The sequence below is a fragment of the Schistocerca piceifrons genome, chromosome 3 (assembly GCF_021461385.2).
Source record: "Schistocerca piceifrons isolate TAMUIC-IGC-003096 chromosome 3, iqSchPice1.1, whole genome shotgun sequence".
Classification (NCBI taxonomy): Eukaryota; Metazoa; Arthropoda; class Insecta; order Orthoptera; family Acrididae; genus Schistocerca; species Schistocerca piceifrons.
The window spans coordinates 741,752,720-741,774,711 of NC_060140.1; the positions used below are offsets into that span (position 1 = coordinate 741,752,720).

Consider the following 21,992-nt stretch of genomic DNA (forward strand, 5'->3'; position numbering starts at 1 on the left):
GTTTCAGCAATCACTAGTTACTTGACTGCTCAAAGAGCAAAATACATCTAGTACATTTAATGTCTTATTTCCTAATCTAATTACTTCAGCATCACAAGTAGATGCACACAAATACAACTGCAAAGTTCCCAAGAGGAAACAAGTTATACAGGACAGACTGACCTGCCGAGTTACAAAGACTGCGCTAGATGACACTAAACGTGGCAAAAGAAAGTGAGAGAACTCTGCAACATTCACTCATCAGTTCTTATACATATTTAGATTAATTGTGGAAGCACCATGGGGGTGGAGTACTTTATGCTCACCTTTTCACAATATTGTAATCTGGTTGATTACTTTATATATTAAAAATCTGAACAGTACATTTATTGTGCTGAATAAATACTTCTACAGATTCCATAAATGTTTTAAATTTTTCAGCTAAACCTAACACAAAAATTTAACTCTTAGTAGTGAATGTGACTCTCTCCAGAGAAATTCATATTCAATATTTTCAGGTTCAGGTTCTCACTTAAGCATCAACATGTCTTTAAAAAGTATGTTGTGAATAAAAATCAGCAACAACAAACAAAATCTGTATTTTTTGGGTTCAAATGGCTCTGAGCACTATGGGACTTAACAGCTGTGGTCATCAGTCCCCTAGAACTTAGAACTACTTAAACCTAACTAACCTAAGGACATCACATACATCCATGCCCGAGGCAGGATTCGAACCTGCGACCGTAGCAGTCGCGCGGTTCTGGACTGCGCGCCTAGAACCGCGAGACCACCGCGACCGGCATTTTTTTGGGGATAGGCATAAAGTACACCCCCACCTCCCGCCGGTAGTACACATTACTCGAAGTGTGTTGATATAGCTAACAGTTTGTTAAAAGATATTTTCAGGTTCAGGACCCTAGTTACACATCAATATAGCTTTGAAATGTATGTTGTTAATAAACGATGAACTTTAGTAAAGCCGACAAAGTGCGGGTACGGATTTCTGACTGGAAATCGGGGAAGCAGGTCCTACGAACTTGTGTCCGGAAATGGACGGTGTGTGTGCAACAACAACAAATCGTCCCGAAACACAGTACAGAGTTGCATCGCATCCAAGCCACAACAAATTTTCAAAGTCATCTCCATGGGATGAAATGAAGCGTTGACACGTCGCATCACGGATTCCCGAACTTTTTGCATGTTCTGGGCTCTCTCCAAATAGCGTCACAGGCGTCATGGACATGCTGATGAAGAGTCTGCACATGATGAACTGGCTGAGTACACACAACGCTTTTCAGATGGCTCCAGAGGTAAAAATCCAGCGGGTTTAACTACGGGGGTCTAGCATGTGATGGGACAGGCCTCTGTGTTCATATCCATCGTCGAGGGAAGATGTCGTTAAGGTATCGGTGAACTGTAATGCAGAAGCGGTGTGGTGCTCCGTCGTGCAGAATCCACATTATCTGTCGTACTGCCAAAAGCACATTCTCAGGCAGCCCAGGCAGAGTAAATCACAGGCAGTCCACGTTCCTCCACCGAGGTGTTGTGGAATAATAACCGGTCCAAGTAAGCGGTCGTCAAGAATCCCTGTCCAAACATTGAGGCCAAACCGAAGCTGATGAGACGCCTCAACAGTTCCCCGAGAACTGTCTGTCATACAGACTAATGAAGCCAGTTCTGGTAAAGGTTGCTTCATCTATAAAGACGACTGACAACAAAAATCCCATAAGTGTGACGGCTTCGTACAAAAACCGTCGGCAAAATCCTTCCAATAGGAAGAAACCCGCTCCTGATAATCGTAGCACTCGTTGCAGGCGATAGGGATAGTAGTGGTTGTCATGCAGGATACACATAATCGTACTTTGGCTTACACCTGCAGGTTGCAGTAGAGTCTGTCTCAACATCCTGTAGAACACGGTCCTCCAAATCGTGTGTACACACAGTCGACAGTGCGCCACCTCCCTGCACGTTCTCTATCTGTAAGGACCCATGTTCACAAAAATGCCCAAAGAGGGTTTGAAATGTGTGATGCGGTTGTTGCCTGTGAGGAGAGCTGTTTTGCAATAGCTGTGCCACCTCTCTACTGTTTCCATATGTTCCCGACGTGAGTATCGACAATTATGCTTACAATACGCTGTGTCAATCACACGGCCTGCAGCACACAAGGAACACATGACATGTGTCCAGAGGAATTTTCATTCGTCAGCGCCATCTACAGTGGCAGCGAAGCATTTGAGGACACATGTTCACGGAACCTTTTTTCCGCCACTCCGAATCAGGAATGTGTTTCTCCCTGACGGAGGACAACCCTATTCCCGCATTACAGTGAGCCGATACCTCAACAACAGAACCGAGCGAGGTGGCGCAGTGGTTAGCACACTGGACTCGCATTCGGGAGGACGACGGTTCAATCCCGCGTCCGACCGACCTCATTTAGGTTTTCCATCATTTCCCTAACTGGCTCCACGCAAATGCCGGGATGGCTCCTTTGAAAGGGCACCGCCGACTTCCTTCCCCATCCTTCCCTAATCCGATCAGATCGATGACCTCGCTGTCTGGTCTCCTCCCCCAAACAACCCAACCCAACCCTCAACAAAATCTCCTCCAGATGCTGCATAGGACACGGAGGACCTGTAGAATGGCCTGTTAGATCACAGACTTAAACCCTTCGGGGGCACTTGAAAATCGTTGTTTATGCTCAACCAGTTAGTGATGTGCACACCCTTCAACACCATGTTCACCACAACTGTGATACTGCCAGAATGAGATTTTCACTCTGCAGCGGAGTGTGCGCTGATATGAAACTTCCTGGCAGATTAAAACTGTGTGCACCGACCGAGGCTCGAACTCGGGACCTTTGCCTTTCGCGGGCAAGTGCTCTACCATCTGAGATACCGAAGCACGACTCACGCCCGGTCCTCACAGCTTTACTTCTGTCAGTATCTCGTCTCCTACCTTCCCAACTTTACAGAAGCTCTCCTGCGAGCTCCGCTGCAGAGTGAAAATCTCATTCTGGAACATCCCCCAGGCGGTGGCTAAGCCATGTTTCCGCAGTATCCTTTCTTTCAGGAGTGCTAGTTCTGCAAGGTTCGCAGGAGAGCTTCTGTAAAGTTTGGAAGGTAGGAGACGATATACTGGCAGAAGTACAGCTGTGAGGACCGGGCGTGAGTCGTGCTTCGGTAGCTCAGATGGTAGAGCACTTGCCTGCGAAAGGCAAAGGTCCCGAGTTCGTGTCTCGGTCGGTGCACACAGTTTTAATCTGCCAGGATGTTTCATATCAGCGCACACTCCGCTGCAGAGTGAAAATCTCATTCTGGAAACATCCCCAGGCTGTGGCTAAGCCATGTCTCCGCAGTATCCTTTCTTTCAGGAGTGTTAGTTCTGCAAGGTTCGCAGGAGAACTTCTGTAAAGTTTGGAAGGTAGGAGACGAGATACTGTCAGAAGTAAAGCTGTGAGGACCGGGAGTGAGTCGTGCTTCGGTAGCTCAGATAGTAGAGCACTTGCCCGCGAAAGGCAAAGGTCCCGAGTTCGAGTCTCGGTCGGTGCACACAGTTTCAATCTGCCACGAAGTTTCATATCAGCGCACACTCCGCTGCAGAGTGAAAATCTCAATCTGGAAACATCCCCCATGCTGTGGCGAAGCCATGTTTCCGCAGTATCATTTCTTTCAGGAGTGCTAGTTCTGCAAGTTTCGCAGGAGAGCTTCTGTAAAGTTTGGAAGGTAGAAGACGAGATACTGTCAGAAGTAAAGCTGTGAGGACCGGGCGTGAGTCGTGCTTCGGTAGCTCAGATGGTAGAGCACTTGCCCGCGAATGGCAAAGGTCCCGAGTTCGAGTCTCGGTCGGTGCACACAGTTTTAATCTGCCAGGAAGTTTCAACTGTGACACTATTTGGAGAGAGGTCAGAACGTGCGAAAGAGTGCGGCAGTCCATGATGCGACGTGTGAACTCATGCATTGCATCCCATGGAGGTCACTTTGAACATTTGTTGCGACGCGGATACGATGCAACTCTCTACTGTGTTCCGGGACGATTGCACGCACACCGTGAACTTCCGGACACAAGTTCGAAGGACATTTTTTCTTAATTTCACAGACAGGAATCCGTACCTGCAGTCTGCCGGTTTTATTAACGTTCACCCTGCGTAAGTCAACAAGAATGGAAGAAGTTTTTTAAAATTGTTTTTAGGACGTAGGATGGGCAGAAAGTAGGCCCCCTCCCCCTTGCTAATGTGCGTTATGAGAAACGCTCTGGTATTACTAGGGTTGAAGACGCCGCCCCGTTGCAGCTCGATGCGACTGGGAAGCGGCAGCCGACTTACCGACGTAGAGCAGGACGGAAGTGCTGGCGAAGGCGTACAGCAGCCGCGCGGTGGCGTGGGCGACGGCGCCCACCATCACCACCGTGGTGTCCGAGAGCCGCAGCAGGCGGCTCATCAGAGGCACCCCGAGCAGCACGCCTGCAACGAGGAAAAGCACCGCGCTACACAGAGGAACAGTGGCGTCGTAAGCGAAGGAGGGAAACCTTTACAACTAGGCAGCTGGACTTGTCCTTCACGGTACAAAAATATTCACATGTGTGTGAACTCCTAAGAGACCAAACTGCTGAGGTCTTCGGTCCCTAGACTTACACACTACTTACACTAACTTACGCTAAGGACAACAAACACACACCCACGCCCGAGGGAGGAATCGAACCTCCGACGGGAGGGGCCGCGCAATCCGTCACATGGCGCCTGAAACCGCGCAGCCACTCCGCACTGCCCTGCAGAGTTCCCAATCCATCAAGGCCACATGACTTTACACTAAGCCAAAACATTATGACCATTGTTTAAGAAGGGTAGTAGGAGTAATCCATCGAACTACAGACCTATATCATTGACGTCGGTTTGCCGTAGGGTTTTGGAGCATATACTGTATTCAAACATTATGAATCACCTCGAAGGGAACGATCTATTGATACGTGAACAGCATGGTTTCAGAAAACATCGTTTATGTGCAACGCAGCTAGCTCTTTATTCGCACGAAGTAATGGCCGCTATCGACAGGGGATCTCAAGTTGATTCCGTATTTCTAGATTTCCGGAAAGCTTTTGACACCGTTCCTCACAAGCGACTTCTAATCAAGCAACGGGCCTATGGGGTATCGTCTCAGTTGTGCGACTGGATTCGTGATTTCCTGTCAGGAAGGTCGCAGTTCGTAGTAACAGACAGCAAATCATCGAGTAAAACTGAAGTGATATCAGGTGTTCCCCAGGGAAGCGTCCTGGGACCTCTGCTGTTCCTGATCTATATAAATGACCTGGGTGACAATCTGAGCAGTTCTCTTAGGTTGTTCGCAGATGATGCTGTAATTTACCGTCTAGTAAGGTCATCCGAAGACCAGTATCAGTTGCAAAGCGATTTAGAAAAGATTGCTGTATGGTGTGACAGGTGGCAGTTGACGCTAAATAACGAAAAGTGTGAGGTGATCCACATGAGTTCCAAAAGAAATCCGTTGGAATTCGATTACTCGATAACTAGTACAATTCTCAAGGCTGTCAATTCAACTAAGTACCTGGGTGTTAAAATTATGAATAATTTCAGTTGGAAAGACCACATAGATAATATTGTGGGGAAGGCGAGCCAAAGGTTGCGTTTCATTGGCAGGACACTTAGAAGATGCAACAAGTCCACTAAAGAGACAGCTTACACTACACTCGTTCGTCCTCTGTTAGAATATTGCTGCGCGGTGTGAGATCCTTACCAAGTGGGATTGACGGGGGACATCGAAAGGGTGCAAAAAAGGGCAGCTCGTTTTGTATTATCACGTAATAGGGGAAAGAGTGTGGCAGATATGATACGCGAGTTGGGATGGAAGTCATTAAAGCAAAGACGTTTTTCGTCGCGGCGAGATCTATTTACGAAATTTCAGTCACCAACTTTCTCTTCCGAATGCGAAAATATTTTGTCGAGCCCAACCTACATAGGTAGGAATGATCATCAAAATAAAATAAGAGAAATCAGAGCTCGAACAGAAAGGTATAGGTGTTCGTTTTTCCCGCGCGCTGTTCGGGAGTGGAATGGTAGAGAGATAGTATGATTGTGGCTCGATGAACCCTCTGCCAAGCACATAAATGTGAATTGCAGAGTAATCATGCAGATGTAGATGTAGATGTGGACCATTGCCCCCCACGACGTTGGATGCCGCCTGGTGGCGTTACAGACACGTGACGCAGTAACAAAAGTATGCAAGCGGAGCAGACACTGACGGAGGATCACCTTAGTGAAGATGCGGGCTGCTAATGAGGAACTCCATTGTGATAAGCGACTTGACAAGGGGCTGATTATTATTACGCAGAACCTATGAACAATTATCTCGAAAAAGGCGAAGCAGGTAATGTTCACGTGCTACTCTTCTGAGCATCTACGGAAAGAGGAAGAAGGACAGTGAAACCACCACTAGACGCTAAATGGTTGGACGTCCACGACTCTTCACAGAACGTGAGGTTCTGAGCCTTGTCTGCCGTGCAAAGTACGACAGATGGTGACTGGAAGGTTGCACAGGTCACACCAATATTCAAGAAAGGTAGTAGGAGTAATCCACAAAATTACAGGCCCATATCGATATGCAGCAGGATTTTAGAACATATACTGTGCTCGAACATTATGAATTACCTCGAAGAAAACGGTCTATTGACACACAGTCAACACGGGTTCAGAAAACATCGTTCCTGTGAAACACTACTAGCTCTTTATTCACATGAAGTGTTGAGTGCTATTGACAAGGGATTTCAGATCGATTCCGTGTTTCTGGATTTCCGGAAAGCTTTTGACACTCTACCACACAAGCGGCTCGTAGTGAAATTGCGTGCTTATGGAATATCGTCTCAGTTTGTGACTGGATTTGTGATTTCCTGTCAGAGAGGTCACAGTTCGTAGTAATTGACGGAAAGTCATCGAGTAAAACAGAAGTGATTTCAGGCGTTCCCCAAGGTAGTGCTATAGGCCCTTTGTTGTTGCTTATCTATATACACGCTTTTGGAGAAAATCTGAGCAGCCGCCTTCGGTTGTTTGTAGATGACGCCGTCGTTTATCGACTAATAAGATCATCAGAAGATCAAAACAAACTGCAAAACGATTTAGAAGACATATCGGAATGGTGCGAAAAGTGGCAGTTGACCTTAAATAACGAAAAGTGTGAGGTCATCCACATGAATGGTAAAAGGAATCCGTTAAACTTCGGTTACACGATAAATCAGTCTAATTTAAAAACCGTAAATTCAACTAAATACCTAGGTATTACAATTACTAACAACCTGAATTGGAAGGAACACATAGATAATACTGTGGGAAGGGAAACAAAGACTGCGTTTTATTGGCAGGACACTTAGAAAATGTAACAGACCTACTAAGGAGACTGCCTGCACTATGTTTGTCCGTCCTCTTTTAGAATACTGCTGCGCGGTGTGGGGTCCTTACCAGATAGCACTGACGGAGTACATTGAAAAAGTTCAAAGAAAGGCAGCACGCTTTGTATTATCGCGAACTATGGGAGAGCGTGTCGCAGAAATGATACATGATTTGGGTTGGAAATCGTTAAAAGAAAGACGTTTTTCGTTGCGACGGGAACTTCTCACGAAATTCCAATCACCAACTTTCCCCTCCGAATACGAAAATATTTTGTTGTTGGAGGAACGATCACCACGATAAAATAAGTGAAATCAGAGCTCGTACAGAAAGATACAGGTGTTCGTTCTTTCCGCGCTCTATACGAGATTGGAATAATAGAGAATTGAGAAGGTAGTTCGATGAACCCTCTGCCGTGAATGTGATTGGCAGAGTATCCATGTAGCTGTAGATGTAGATCTGTGGCATCTCTGCCCAAAGAGCACAATGCTGGTGCACGCACAAGTATTTGTGATCACATCGTTCATCGTACATCGTTGAACACGGAGATCCGCAGCAAATCACCACTACATCTTCACATGTTGACCTAACGACGTCGCCAGTTACCATTGCAGTGGGCACGTGACCATCAGGATTGACCGTCGATTAATGGAAACGTCTCGGCTCTTCGAGTGAATGACACTTTGGCTACAATAGGTCGATGATCGTCACCACCAACGCCGTCATCCAGATGAACAGTGGCTCGAAAAGATCAACGCGCCACAGACGCAGGCTGATAGGAGCAGTATTGCCCTATGGGAGACATTATCTGGCGCTTGCGTGGACTTGCGATAGTAATCGAAGACACGCTGACAGTTGCGAACCACCTAGATCTCTTCATTCTTGATGTCTTCGCCGACGGCAATGTCATCTTTCAGCAATACAATTGACCGTGTCTCGGAGTCAGAACCGTGCTACAGTGGTTTGAGGATCATTATAGTGAACTCACGCTGATGTCACGGAGACGAAATTCGCCTGGTGTTAATCTTATGGAACCCATTTGGAGCGCAATAGGGCCCCATCAAGACGTACGCAAATCAGAGGCCCTTTATCTACGCGAATTACATGACCTGTGCGTAGACATCCAATGCCACATATATCCACAAACCTACCAAGCAAGTGTCGGATACCTAATACACAGAAACAGTGATATATTTCGTTCCAAATGTCATAATGTTTTCGCTCGTCAGTGTATACAGAACACACACTTCGTATTAAACTTTTAGATGACATATCCACAAAGCTCCAAATTAATGCGCTGCAGATCAGTTGAAGAGGAATGGACATCTCTAAAAAGGGCACCCACAAAAGTTCAAAACAAATGCATTAGCACAAGGAATGTACCTGCGAAGAAACCACGGGCACCTGGTTCGGCAGTCCACAGCAATGGAAATAACTTAGACCTTGTAGCCACAAATAGGCTGGATCTTATCGAAAACGTCAGTACAGAAACGGAGATTAGCGATCATGATGCCTCTATAGCAAATTTGGTTACGAAAATCAATAAGTCAGTCTAGAAGGCTAGGAAAGTGTTTCTGCTAGATAGAGCAGATAAGCAACTGTTAGAATCTCACTTAGACAGTAAATTGACATCACTTAGTTCCAGGAATTATGGGCAAAGTTCAAGCACATTGTAAATCGTGGCCTGGAGAGTTATGTGCCTAGTAAGAGAATTAAGGATGGAAAAGACACACCGTGGTGTAATAACGAAATTTGGAAAATGCTGAGGAAGCAGAGACTCCAGAATGAGATTTTCACTCTGCAGCGGAGTGTGCGCTGATATGAAATGGTAGAGCACTTGCCCGCGAAAGGCAAAGGTCCCGAGTTCGAGTCTCGGTCGGGCACACAGTTTTAATCTGCCAGGAAGTTTCAAGCAGAGACTGTTGCACTCTCGGTTCAAAAGAGAACGCACAAATAACAAGCAAAGGTTAGTAGGGATTCGTTCGTCTGTGAAAAGATCCACACGCGAGGCATACAACAGCTGTCACCGTCACACATTAGCAAAGGATCTGGCAGAAAACCCGAGAAAATTCAGATTCTATGTAAAATCGCTAAGTGGGTCTAAGGCTTCCATCTAGCCCATTGTTGACCAGATTGGTGTGGCAGTTGAAGATACCAAAATGAAAGCCGAAGTTTTAAATTTCTCGTTCAAGAAATCATGTACGCAGGAGAATCGTACAAACATAACGTCATTTGACATTCGGATAGACTCCCCTATCGACGACGTAGTAATAAGCATCCCTGTCGTAGAGAAACAATTGAAAAATTTGAAATCAAGTAAGTCACAAGATCTGGATGGAATCCCAATTTTGTATTACAAAGAGTACTCTACGGGACAGGCCCCTTACCTAGTTTTCATTTACCGCGAATCTTTCGCGCAGCCCAAAGTCACAGGCAACTGGAAAAAAGTCGCAGGTGACTGGATCCGCAAAACAACAGATCAATGTCCCTAACTTCGGTTTGCTGCAGAATCCTTGAACATATTCTGTTCGAATATAATAAATTTTCTTGAGACTGAGAGCTTATGTCCACGAATTTTAGAACGTATCGCTCGAGTGAAACTCAGCTCGCCTTTTTCTCACACGATATATTGCGAATCATGGCCGAATGGCAACAGGTAGGTTCCACATTTGTAGATTTCCGAAAAGCTTTGGACACGGTGCCCCACTGCAGGCTGTTAACGAAGGTACGACCATATGGAATAGGTTTACAGATTTGTGAGTAGCTCGAAGAGTTTTTAAGTTATAAAACTCAGTATGTTGTCCTCGAAGGCGAGTGTTCATCAGAGACAAGGGTATCGTCAGGAGTGGCCAAGGGAAGTGTGGTAGGACCGCTGTTTTCTCTCTATATACATAAATGATTGGCAGACAGGGTGGACAGCAATCTGTGGTTGTTTGCTAATAATTCTGTGGTGTTTGGTGAGGTATCGAAGTTGAGTGACTGTAGGAGGATACAAGACGACTCAGACAAAATTTCTAGTTGGTGTGATGAATGGCAGTTAGCTCTAAATGTGGAAAAATGTAACTTAATGCGGATGTGTAGGAAAAATGAACCCGTGATGTTCAGATACAGCGTTATTTGTGCTCTGCTTGACACAGTCACGTCGTTTAAATATCCAGGCGTAACGTTTCAAAGCTATACAAAATGGATCGACCATATGAGGACTGTGGTAGGAAAGGCGAATGGTCGACTTCGGTTTATTGGGAGAATTCTGGGAAAGTGTGGTTCGTCTGTAAAGGAGACCACACATAGGACTCTGGTGCGATCGATTCTTGAGTACTGCTCGAGTATTTGGGATCTGTATCATATCAGTTTAAATTTATTTATTTAATCGTTTGTTGATTTTATACAATATACAGTTGATATAAGGCAGATGATTTTATACAATATACATATGATACTAGACAAGATTAAACCTTAAAGTCCGTGTTTTTCAACCAGTTAAGTGTGATAGGACCGCTGCTCTCTCTATGTACATAAATGATTTGGAGAACAGAGTGGGTAGCAACCTATATTACCCTGCACGTGACCCCTGGGTGGTGCTAAACGAGCAACAGTGTCATAGGTGATATACTATATGCCCGGAAACATAAGTAATAACCGTCCTTTTCAGGACCATCCAACTAGAGACGAGAAACACCTAGTTCGTGTTATGCAGCTTAATATCGAAGGCATAAGCTCTGCCAAATGTATCTACAGAAACAACTGTATGAACTTAACATTGATGTTGTCAGTATTCAAGAAACACATACCAAATATGAGCAAGATCTTCAGCGTAGAGGACGAATACCTGGTTATACACTGGTCGAAGCTATCCATCATCCACAATATGGAATAGCCACTTATGTGAAGTCAGGTCTAAGCGGAGTGCATGTAATTGATTCTAAAGACGTTAACCACATCTACACAATAGTAATCCAGACAAACGACTTAAAAATTGTCAACCTGTACAAGCCTCCAAGTGTGAATTGGACCTCCACAGTTCTGCCGGCTTTCGATCACCCTTGTATATACACTGGAGACTTTAACAGCCATCACACGGATTGGCGGTATGACACCGTCGATGTCAGTGGGGAGTTACTAGCTCAATGGGCAGAAACTATCAGCATGCACTTGGTCTTTGATGTGAAAGACAAGGGAACCTTCCACTCTGCAAGCTGGAATAAGGATTACAACCCAGACTTGGTATTTGTGCCCAAAGATCGGTTTAAAGGAAGACATCGAGACAACTCACACGAGTACTGCTAAATTTGTTACCGGTAGGTTCGAACAACACGTAAGTGTTGCAGAGAAGCTTCGGGAACTCAGACGGGAATCTCTGGAGGGAAAGCGATGTTCTTTTCCAGAAAATTGAGAAAATTTACAGAATCGGCATTTAAAGCTGACTACCGAACGATTCTACTGCCGCCAACATACATTGCTCGTAAGGACCACGAAGATAAAATGCGAGAAATTAGGGCTCATACGGAGGCATGTAGACAGCTCTTTTTCCCTCGCTCTGTTTGCGAGTGGAACAAGAAAGGAAATGACTAGTAGTGGTACAGGGTGCCCTCCACCCCGATCCGCACCGAAGCTTGCCGAGTACCTACGTAGATATAGATGAAATACTTCAATTGATCGACAAATGGAGGATGTACAAGAATGTTCAAGGAATTTCGGGAATACAGAAATACAAGTCACTTAGGAATGAAATAGAAAGTGCATGGAAGCTAATGCGAAATGGCTGCATGACAAGTGTGAGGAAATCGAAAAAGAAATGAATGTCAGAAGGACGGAGTCAGCGTACAGAAAAGTCAAAACAACCTTTGGTGAAATTAAAAGAGAGTGCGGTAATATTATACTAAGAAGCCCTTATGAAGGGAGGACTTGTCCGATAGTGTGATCAAAGAAGAAACAGGTGTCGACAGAGAAGAAATAGGGCACCTAGTATTAAAAGCAGGATTTAAACGAGCTTTGGATGACTTAAGATCAAATAAGGCAGAAGGTCAGATAACATTCCAACGGAATTTCTAAAATTATTGGATGAAGTGACAGCAAAATAACGTTGGTGTGTAGAACGTATGAGACTGGTGATATACCATCAGACTTTCTGATAAACATCATCCACGCAACTACGAAATTTGCAAGAGCCGACAAGTGCGACAATTATCGCACAACCAGCTTAACAGCCCATGAATACAAGTTTCTGACAAGAATAATATACAGAAGAATGGAAAAGAAATTGAGGATATGTTAGATGACTATCAGCTTAGCTTTAGGAAAGGTAAAGCCACCAGAGAGGCAGTTCTGATGTTGCAGTTGATAATGGAAGCAAGCCTGAAGAAAATTGAAGGCACGTTCATAGGGTCTGTCAACATGCAAAATGCGTTCGACAACCTAAGCTGGAGTTAAGATGTTCGAAATTCTGAGAAACGTACGGGTAAACTGTTGGGAAACACAGGTAATATACAATCTGTACAAAAACAAAGAATAATAAGATTGGAAGACCAAGAACAAAGTGCTTGGATTAAAAAGGATGTAAGATAGCGATGTAATCTTTCGTCCCTACTGCTCAATCTGTACATCGAAGACGTAATGATACAAATAAAAGAGAGGTTCAAGACTGGAATTAAAGTTCAGCGTGAAAGGATATCAATGATAAGATTCGCTAATGACATGGCTATCCTCAGTAAATAAGAATTACATGATCTATTGGATGGAATGAAGAGTCTAATGAGTGCAGAATGTGGATTCAGAGTAAATCGAAAAAAGATGAAAGTAATGAGAAGGAGGAGAAATGAGAACAGCGAGAAACTTAAGAGCAGAATAGGGCATCACGAAGTAGACGAAGTTAAGGGATTCTGCTACCTAGGCAGCAAAATAACCCATAATGGACGGAGAAAGGAGGAAATAAAAAGCACACTAGTACTGGTAAAAAAGACGTTCCTGGCGAACATTGGCCCTAATTTGAGGAAGAAATTTCTGAAAATGTATGTTTGGAACTCAGCATCGTATGGTAGTGAAACGTGGACTGTGGAAAAACCGGAACACAAGAGTATCGAAGTATTTGAGATGCGGTGCTACAGAATGATTCTGAAAATTAGGTAGACAGATAAGGTAAGGAATGACGAGGTTTTCTGCAGAATCGGCGAAAAAAGACTACATGGAAAACATTGACCAGAAAAAGGGGCAGGATGATAGGACATCTGTTAAAACATCAGAACATAACTGGCGCTAGAGGGAACTGTAGAGGGTAAAATCTGTAGAGGAAGACAGATTGGAACACATCCAACAAACAATTGAGGTTGTAGGTTGCAATTGCTACTTTGAGATGAAAAGGTTGACACAAAAGAGAATTTCGCAACATACATTTAAGAATTTAACGTATTCAAGCGATGCGATCCACCATGCTATTCATGAATGCATCAAATGGCAGCTATATATACATAATTTCTATGAGAAATTACGGAAGATTTTGACAGAGCTTCCACATCAGACTGTACAGCCGGCAGAAGAGTTTATTGCCCAGAATTTTGACGCTTGGTGGTCTTCAATACATGATAATATGTATGATCTACCATACCAGACATGGGGACAGTACTTTCATCATTTTTAAGCACGTTAACAATCCAGCTATATGCAGAACCTTGTATTATATCCATGTGTAGTAAACATCCTTTTCTACTTCGGATCAGATTCAAGTTACGTCGAATGGCTTTCAACGGTCGCTAGTGGTTCCACACTGAGCACCAGACAAAAACAGGATATACTGGCCGATTTGTGCAGATCGAACGAATGTCACGTCCTATGCCTACAGGAAACGCACCGAGGCCCAAATAGCAATAGACCTAAAATTGCGGGCATGAAACTGGCAATCGAACGGCCTGACGATCAATACGGAAGTGCAATTTTCATACGAGAGGGAGTAGCCTACGACGGGTTTCAACTTTCAGACAAAAACAACATTGAACTTCTCAGAGTTGAGACTAATCATATGACAATAACATCAATATATAAGCCTCCAAATACGCCATTCGAATATGACCTGCCGCACAATAATCCCCTTCCCACGGGCAGTATTGTAATGGGTCACTTCAATAGTCACCATACACGCTGGGGATACAATGAATCTAATGAAGACGGGCTCAAGGTGGAGACATGGGCAGATGCTGAATCACTGTGTCTCATACACGACGCCAAACTCCCCCCATCTTTTAACAGCGGCAGGTGGCAAAGGGGATACAATCCTGACCTCGTCTTCGTCAGTCAGAACTTGATAACTGAGTGCGTGAAAGATGTCCTGGGTCCTATTCCACACTCCCAACATAGACCCATCAAACTCACAGTTACTTCAGCAGTGGTGCCAGTGCGGATTCCATTTCGACGAAGATTTAATTTCAAGACGGCAAACTGGGAAGGTTTCGCAATTGGAATCGACGAAAAGCTGCAAACTCTATAACCAACACCCAGCAACTACGATAAGTTCATAGAAATAGTCCAGAATGTATCAAGAAAGTCTATCCCTAGGGGCTGCAGAACGGAGTTTCTACCGGGCCTGACGAAAGACAGCCGGCAACTATACGACGCATATAAGGAAAAGTATGAGGAGAACCCATTCTCTGAAGAAACTCTTGAACTTGCAAATGCAGTTACCGACCAGCTAACCGAGAAGCGTCGAGAAGAATGGCAACATCTAATTGAAAGTGTAGACGTGAAACACTCTAGCCGGATTGCCTGGAAGACAATTAAGAAGCTAAATAATGACCCTAAGCAGCAAACGGAAGTACCAAGAGTAACAGCCAACCAAATAGCGCACCAACTCGTTCTTAATGGGAAAACGAAGACTCCAGCAAAAACCATCCCAATAAGAAGTGGCGAAAGTGACACGAACTACTACAGCCGTCCATTTACCATCGAAGAGCTGCAGTCCGCACTTAAATCTCTGAAACCTGGCAAAGCAGCAGGGCTAGACGACCTTAGGAATGAACAGATCCTTAAATTTGGCGAGTACACGAAAAACTGGCTGCTCCTACTTTTCAATACCTGTATTCGGCTAAACAACATCCCGAAAATCTGGAGAAAGGGCAAGGTTATAGCCATTCCAAAACCCGGCAAACCATTGGACGAGCCAAAAAATTTCAGTCCGGTAACATTACTTTGCTGCTTGTACAAGGCGTCCGAGCGCATGCTGCTGAATTGACTTGTGCCTAATATTGATCATCAGATAATTCCGGAACAGGCGGGGTTTCGACCTGGGAAAACTTGCACTGGACAGGTCTTGAATCTTACCCAGTTCATAGAGCATGGGTACGAGAACCGTCTAATTACTGGAGCCGTACTTGTCGACCTCTCATCCGCATTCGACACTGTAAATCACAAACTGCTGCTCACTAAAATATACGCTATGACTAATGATTTCGGGCTGATACAAATTCTATCAACTCTTCTCAGCAACAGACGGTTCACCGTAAACGTAGGAGGGAAGCGAAGCCGACGGCGTATTCAGAAAAATGGACTACCCCAAGGCAGTGTCCTCGCACCCACTCTTTTCAACATATATGTGAATGATCAACCAGTTGCACCAGGGACTAGGAGCTTTGCTTATGCGGACGATCTTGCAATAGCCGTGCAGGGTCGGAACTTTAACGACATAGAAATTAGCCTTACGAATGCCCTCAACGGTCTAACGCCATACTACGAAGCCAACTGCCTACGCCTGAACGCAGCAAAAACATTATCCTGCCTATTCCATCTTCGAAACCGAGACGCCAAACATATCCTAAACGTCACGTGGAACAACCAACGGATCGCGTTCAGCAGCAGTCCTTGTTATTTAGGCGTCACCCTTGATCGCACACTTACTTACAGACATCATGTAGACAAGTTCAGGGGCAAACTATCAACAAGAAACAACCTCCTGAGCAAGCTCACCTCCACAAAATGGGGTGCCGACCCACATACTTCACGTACGTCGGCACTCGAACTCTGCTACTCGGTTGCTGAATACGCTGCCCCAGTTTGGGAAAGATCAGCGCATGCGAAACGAATGGATCCTCTGCTGAACGATGCCTGTCGCGTAATCACGGGATGCCTAAGAGCCACCCCAGTTAGCTAACTTTATTTGCTTAGTGGCATAGCTCCACCCAACATCAGACGAGCTATAGCAAGCGAAGCAGAGCGCCTCAAGCAGCTGCGCGACCAGCGCCATCCTCTCTTCGGACAAAACCCTCCACCCACACATCTAAAATCAAGACGGAGTTTCCTCACCTCAGTTCAACCGCTCGAAACCTCAAAACAAAAGGCCAGACTGTCAAAATGGCAAGCAACACTGCCTACGGGAGACCAGGCACCTCTAATCTCACTCAACGAACAATTGGCCTCTGGAAATGAACTAAAATGGCCATTATGGAGAACCCTCAACCGCCTACGAACTGGGGTGGGCAGATGCAACGTAAACATGTGTAAATGGGGACACCGAGACGGGACGGACACGTGCCAGTGCGGACAGACCCAAACAATGGACCACCTCCTGGAATGCCACAACATGGGGGAAGTGTGCAGGAAAGAAGATCTGGCGAACGCTACGGCAGTGGCAGTTAAATGCGCTGAATTTTGGCGGGACGTGATATGATATATATACTATGTCTGTCTTTATATTGTAATGTGACTCCCCATTTTGGGTTTGTTTTATTTATACATATGTATATTGTATTTGTATTTGTGTGTATATGTAATATGTGGGTTGTCTATGGCTTGGACACGATTAAATAAATAACCAGAGAAAAAATTGCAGTCACGCTGCATTGCAAATGGGTGCGATCAGGTTCAATAGGGTTGCTGGCCCACATTGTCCTTAGAGAAGGGCCGAAACGTCCAGAAGGTGTCAGCAGTGTCAAAGGTTGTGGAGAACGTCGGCCTGCTGCTCGTCGCTCTGCGAACGGTCGTTTTCGACCGCAAAATGTGTGGGAATCAGCGTTCCAAGGAAACAGGTGGTTCCATTTGTGCCCTTTATGCCACCCCCTGAGGCATTTTCGTGTCGATTCTGAGCGGCGATGTGTCTTCCTTGCCTACCCACGACAAAACCGCGTGAATTCAATAACATGCGCCGCGGTTCTGACCTCCATCGCAGAGACGTAGAAAGAAGGGGTGAAATATGGGTTAAGAGGGGCTATAACGACCTGCTCATCGTGTGGCGCGTCCACGGCGGAGTTGAGCAGAGTTGTGGTGGAATTTGGTGCCAATGTGACATCATTAGACCATCCAGGCATCACATGCACTTCTGACCTCTGGCCTTCATTTCGCGTGTGTCGCCATCTTTATGCGCGAAACGTCGCCGAGCCCAGGGTGGCGTCGCAGTTCTCCGCGCTTTCGCACCAGCACAGAGGAACAGTACAACCATAGCTTCAATGAGTTAGTTTATGAGTATCGCAGTATGTGACACAAACAGCCATATCTTTTGATTGTATTGAATTAGGAGCCTAAATGTTTTGCACCGTCAAGGATCCGTATACCTCAGCATTTCACATAAATTTCAACTTGATATCTCTAACCGTAGCCGAGGAAAAGGGGTCTCAGCAGACGGCTGTATCTTTTGACTGCACTGAATTAGAATCTTGACCTGGCATTTACCTGAGTGTGGCAGCACTGCCGGCAGAGCCACCGACTCGAGATTCTGGCAGCAGGTCTGCCCGCTCAGCAGTGGACCTCATGGCGGTACCACTCCGCCACACAAGCAGAACTGCCACGCGCTACCTGCCAAAGTTCTTTACACCGCCAAGGGACCGTGGACCACTAATGTGATATAAATTTCAACTCGATATCACCCTGGGCTCGGCGACGTTTCGCACATAAAGATGGCGATACACGCGAAATGAAGGCCAGAGGTCAGAAGTGCATGTGATGCCTGGATGAACATCAACAAAAGCAAAACAAGGATAATGGAATGTAGTCGAATTAAGTCGGGTGATGCTGACGGAATTAGATTAGGAAATGAGGCACTTAAAGTAGTAAAGGAGTTTTGCTATTTGGGAAGCAAAATAACTGATGATGGTCGAAGTAGAGAGGATATAAAATGTAGACTGGCAATGGCAAGGAAAGCGTTTCTGAAGAAGAGAAATTTGTTAACATCCAGTATTGATTTAAATGTCAGGAAGTCATTTCTGAAAGTATTTGTATGGAGTGTCGCCATGTATGGAAGTGAAACATGGACAATAAATAGTTTGGACAAGAAGAGAATAGAAGCTTTCGAAATGTGGTGCTACAGAAGAATGCTGAAGATTAGATGGGTAGATCACATAACTAATGAGGAAGTATTGAATAGGATTGGGGAGAAGAGAAGTTTGTGGCACAACTTGACCAGAAGAAGGGATCGGTTGGTAGGACATGTTCTGAGGCATCAAGGGATCACCAATTTAGTATTGGAGGGCAGCGTGGAGGGTAAAAATCGTAGAGGGAGACCAAGAGATGAATACACTAAGCAGATTCAGAAGGATGTAGGTTGCAGTAGGTACTGGGAGATGAAAAAGCTTGCACAGGATAGAGTAGCATGGAGAGCTGCATCAAACCAGTCTCAGGACTGAAGACCACAACAACAACAACATCACTCCCTGTTCCTGAGAAAAAGGACATGCGGACAGATGGACGACAAAGTGATCCAATAAGGGTTCCGTTTTCACCGATTGAGTTACGGAGCCCTAAAATAAACTGAAGAGGTAACTTCAGGCGTGCTTCAGCGTGGGTTGCTGTCCATATTAATAATCGGGCAGACAGTACTGACAGTAACTTTAGACTTTTGTCAGATGGTGCTGTTACCTATAATGAAGTCTCAAAAAAAGCTGGACATGCGAGATTCAGTCACATCTTGATAAGATTTCAAAGACGTGCGAAGATTTTCAGTTTGCTTTAAATGTTCAGAAATTTCAAATTACTCTCTTCTCACAGCGTAAAAATATATCTTATGATAAAATGTAACTGGGTCACAACTGGACTCGGTCAACTCTTACAAATCCCTGGCTGCAACAATTTCTGGCCGGCCGCGGTGGCCGAGCAGTTCTAGGCGCTTCACTTCGGAACCGCGCGACTACTACGGTCGCAGGTTCGAATCCTGCCTCGGGCATGGATGTGTGTGTTGTCCTTAGGTTAGTTAGGTTTAAGTAGTTCTAAGTTCTAGCGGACTGTTGATCTCAGATGTTAAATCCCATAGTGCTCAGAGCCATTTGAACCATTTTATTTGAACAGTTTCTGGATATATGAAATGGAATGGTTATGAAGGAGCAATCGCAAGTAAAACTATGATACAATTGACTGAAAAGATTACCTGAAAAACCTGAACTTGTAGACAGATGATGATAGAAGGCCACTATCCTGCTAAAGCATACAGGGGTTGGACAGAAATATGGAAACACCGCGATTAACGCATGCTTGAACAGAAATGCAGGTGCTAGCCAAGCCGGCAGGTTGCGCTTTTGCATTTGACCACGAAATGCACGTGTGCAATGTCCTCGATAGACTGCGAGTGTCAGTCGTGTTGAGAACAACGTTCTGTGTAGTTGTGAGTGCATTCTGTCGGAGCCAAGTGAAGTCGAACGGGGGTAAATTGTTGCTGTTCGTATGATAGGTGCTTCCGTCACCAAGGCAGCCGAAGAGTTTGGTGCTTCAAGAGGCACAGTATCGAAGATTTATACCGCTTACAGGAAAATCGGTAAAACATCATTCACTAAGTCGCAACGCAGACAAAAGTGTGTGTTGAGTGATCATGACAGACAGTCAATGAAGAGGTTTTTGACGAAAAATAAGAGGACGACTGCTGAAAAGTCACTGTAGAACTGAATATTCCACTCGCGAGCTCTGTCAGCACCAAAAAGTCACGAAGGGAACCCCATAAGCTGAGAATTGTAAAACGGCCTGCAATTCCAAAACCCCACACCAGTGTTCAAATGCCCGTAATAGGAAAATGGATGGCAAGGGCATAAAACCTAGACCAGCGAGTAATGGGAGAAAGTTATTTGGTAGGATGAGTCTTGCTTCACACTGTTTCAAACGCGTGGCCGAGTTTAGTTCCCAAGAGTGAAATATAGCAGGGATTAGGTGAAGATTTGGGCAGCCTCGTCATGGTACCTCATGGGCCCCAAGGTTACTCTGCAAGGTCGCACTATTTTGGCTTATCAGGTCCATCCCACGGTACAGCCTCTGTACCGCAATGGTGGTGCTATGTTCCAAGACGACAGAGAGCCTGATCAGACAGCTCGCATCGTCCAAGAGTGGTTTTATGAGCTCGAGTATGAATTGTCAAGTCTCCCTTGGCCACAGTCACGAGCTCTCAATATTATTGAGCCTTTGTGTTGTGCTGTGGGAAGAAGTGTGCGTGATCTCTATCCACTTCCATCATAGTTATTTTACAGGAAGAATGGTATGATTCCGTTGAAAACCGTATGGGATCTGTACTGATCCATTCCGAGAAGGTTGGTAATTGTTCTGAATACCATCGGTTTTCCTACACCGTATTAGGCATGTTTTTTGGTGTTTCCATATATTTCTCCAACCCCTACACTAACAGATTGTCAAGAAATAGTACAGGAGGAATTTGGAAATATAACACAACCTCCTATACAGCGTGTTACAAAAAGGTACGGCCAAACTTTCAGGAAACATTCCTCACACACAAATAAAGAAAAGATGTTATGTGGACATGTGTCCGGAAACGCTTAATTTCCATGTTAGAGCTCATTTTAGTTTCGTCAGTATGTAGTGTATTTCCTCGATTCACCGCCAGTTGGCCCAATTGAAGGAAGGTAATGTTGACTTCGGTGCTTGTGTTGACATGCGACTCATTGCTCTACAGTACTAGTATCAAGCACATCAATACGTAGCATCAACAGGTTAGTGTTCATCATGAACGTGGTTTTGCAGTCAGTGCAATGTTTACAAATGCGGAGTTGGCAGATGCCCATTTGATGTATGATTATCACGGGGCAATAGCCGTGGCGCGGTACGTTTGTATCGAGACAGATTTCCAGAACGAAGGTGTCCCGACAGGAAGACGTTCGAAGCAATTGATCGGCATCTTAGGGAACACGGAACATTCCAGCCTATGACTCGCGACTGGGGAAGACCTAGAACGACGAGGACACCTGCAATGGACGAGACAATTCTTTGTGCAGTTGACGATAACCCTAATGTCAGTGTCAGAGAAGTTGCTGCTGTACAAGGTAACGTTGACCATGTCACTGTATGGAGAGTGCTACGGGAGAACCAGTTGTTTCCGTACCATGTACAGCGTGTGCAGGCACTATCAGCAGCTGATTGGCCTCCACGGGTACACTTCTGCGAATGGTTCATTTCAGTCGAAGTGTTCGTACGCTTCTCAACAATAGATTTGTGACCGATGGATTGGTAGAGACGGACCAATTCCATGGCCTCCACGCTCTCCTGACCTCAACCCTCTTGACTTTCCTTTATGGGGGCATGTGAAAGCTCTCGTCTACGCAACCCCGCTACCAAATGTAGAGACTCTTCGTGCTCTTATTGTGGACGGTTGTGATACAATACGCTATTCTCCAGGGCTGCATCAGCGCATCAGGGATTCCATGCGACGGAGGGTGGATGCATG

General features: G+C 45.2%; 1 protein-coding gene and 1 non-coding gene across 2 annotated transcripts in view; one reads left to right on the forward strand and one right to left on the reverse strand.

Annotated features, from left to right (window-relative positions):
- The window catches only part of LOC124789482 (proton-coupled folate transporter), a 302,728-nt gene that overhangs the window by 51,779 nt on the left and 228,957 nt on the right, over nt 1-21,992 (reverse strand). The window contains exon 7 of the mRNA XM_047256860.1: nt 4,301-4,438. Coding sequence (XP_047112816.1) covers nt 4,301-4,438 — 138 coding nt within the window. The remainder of the gene's footprint in view (nt 1-4,300; nt 4,439-21,992) is intronic.
- On the forward strand, nt 3,756-3,829 carry Trnas-cga. The gene has a single exon. It is a non-coding gene; the product is annotated as a tRNA-Ser (tRNA).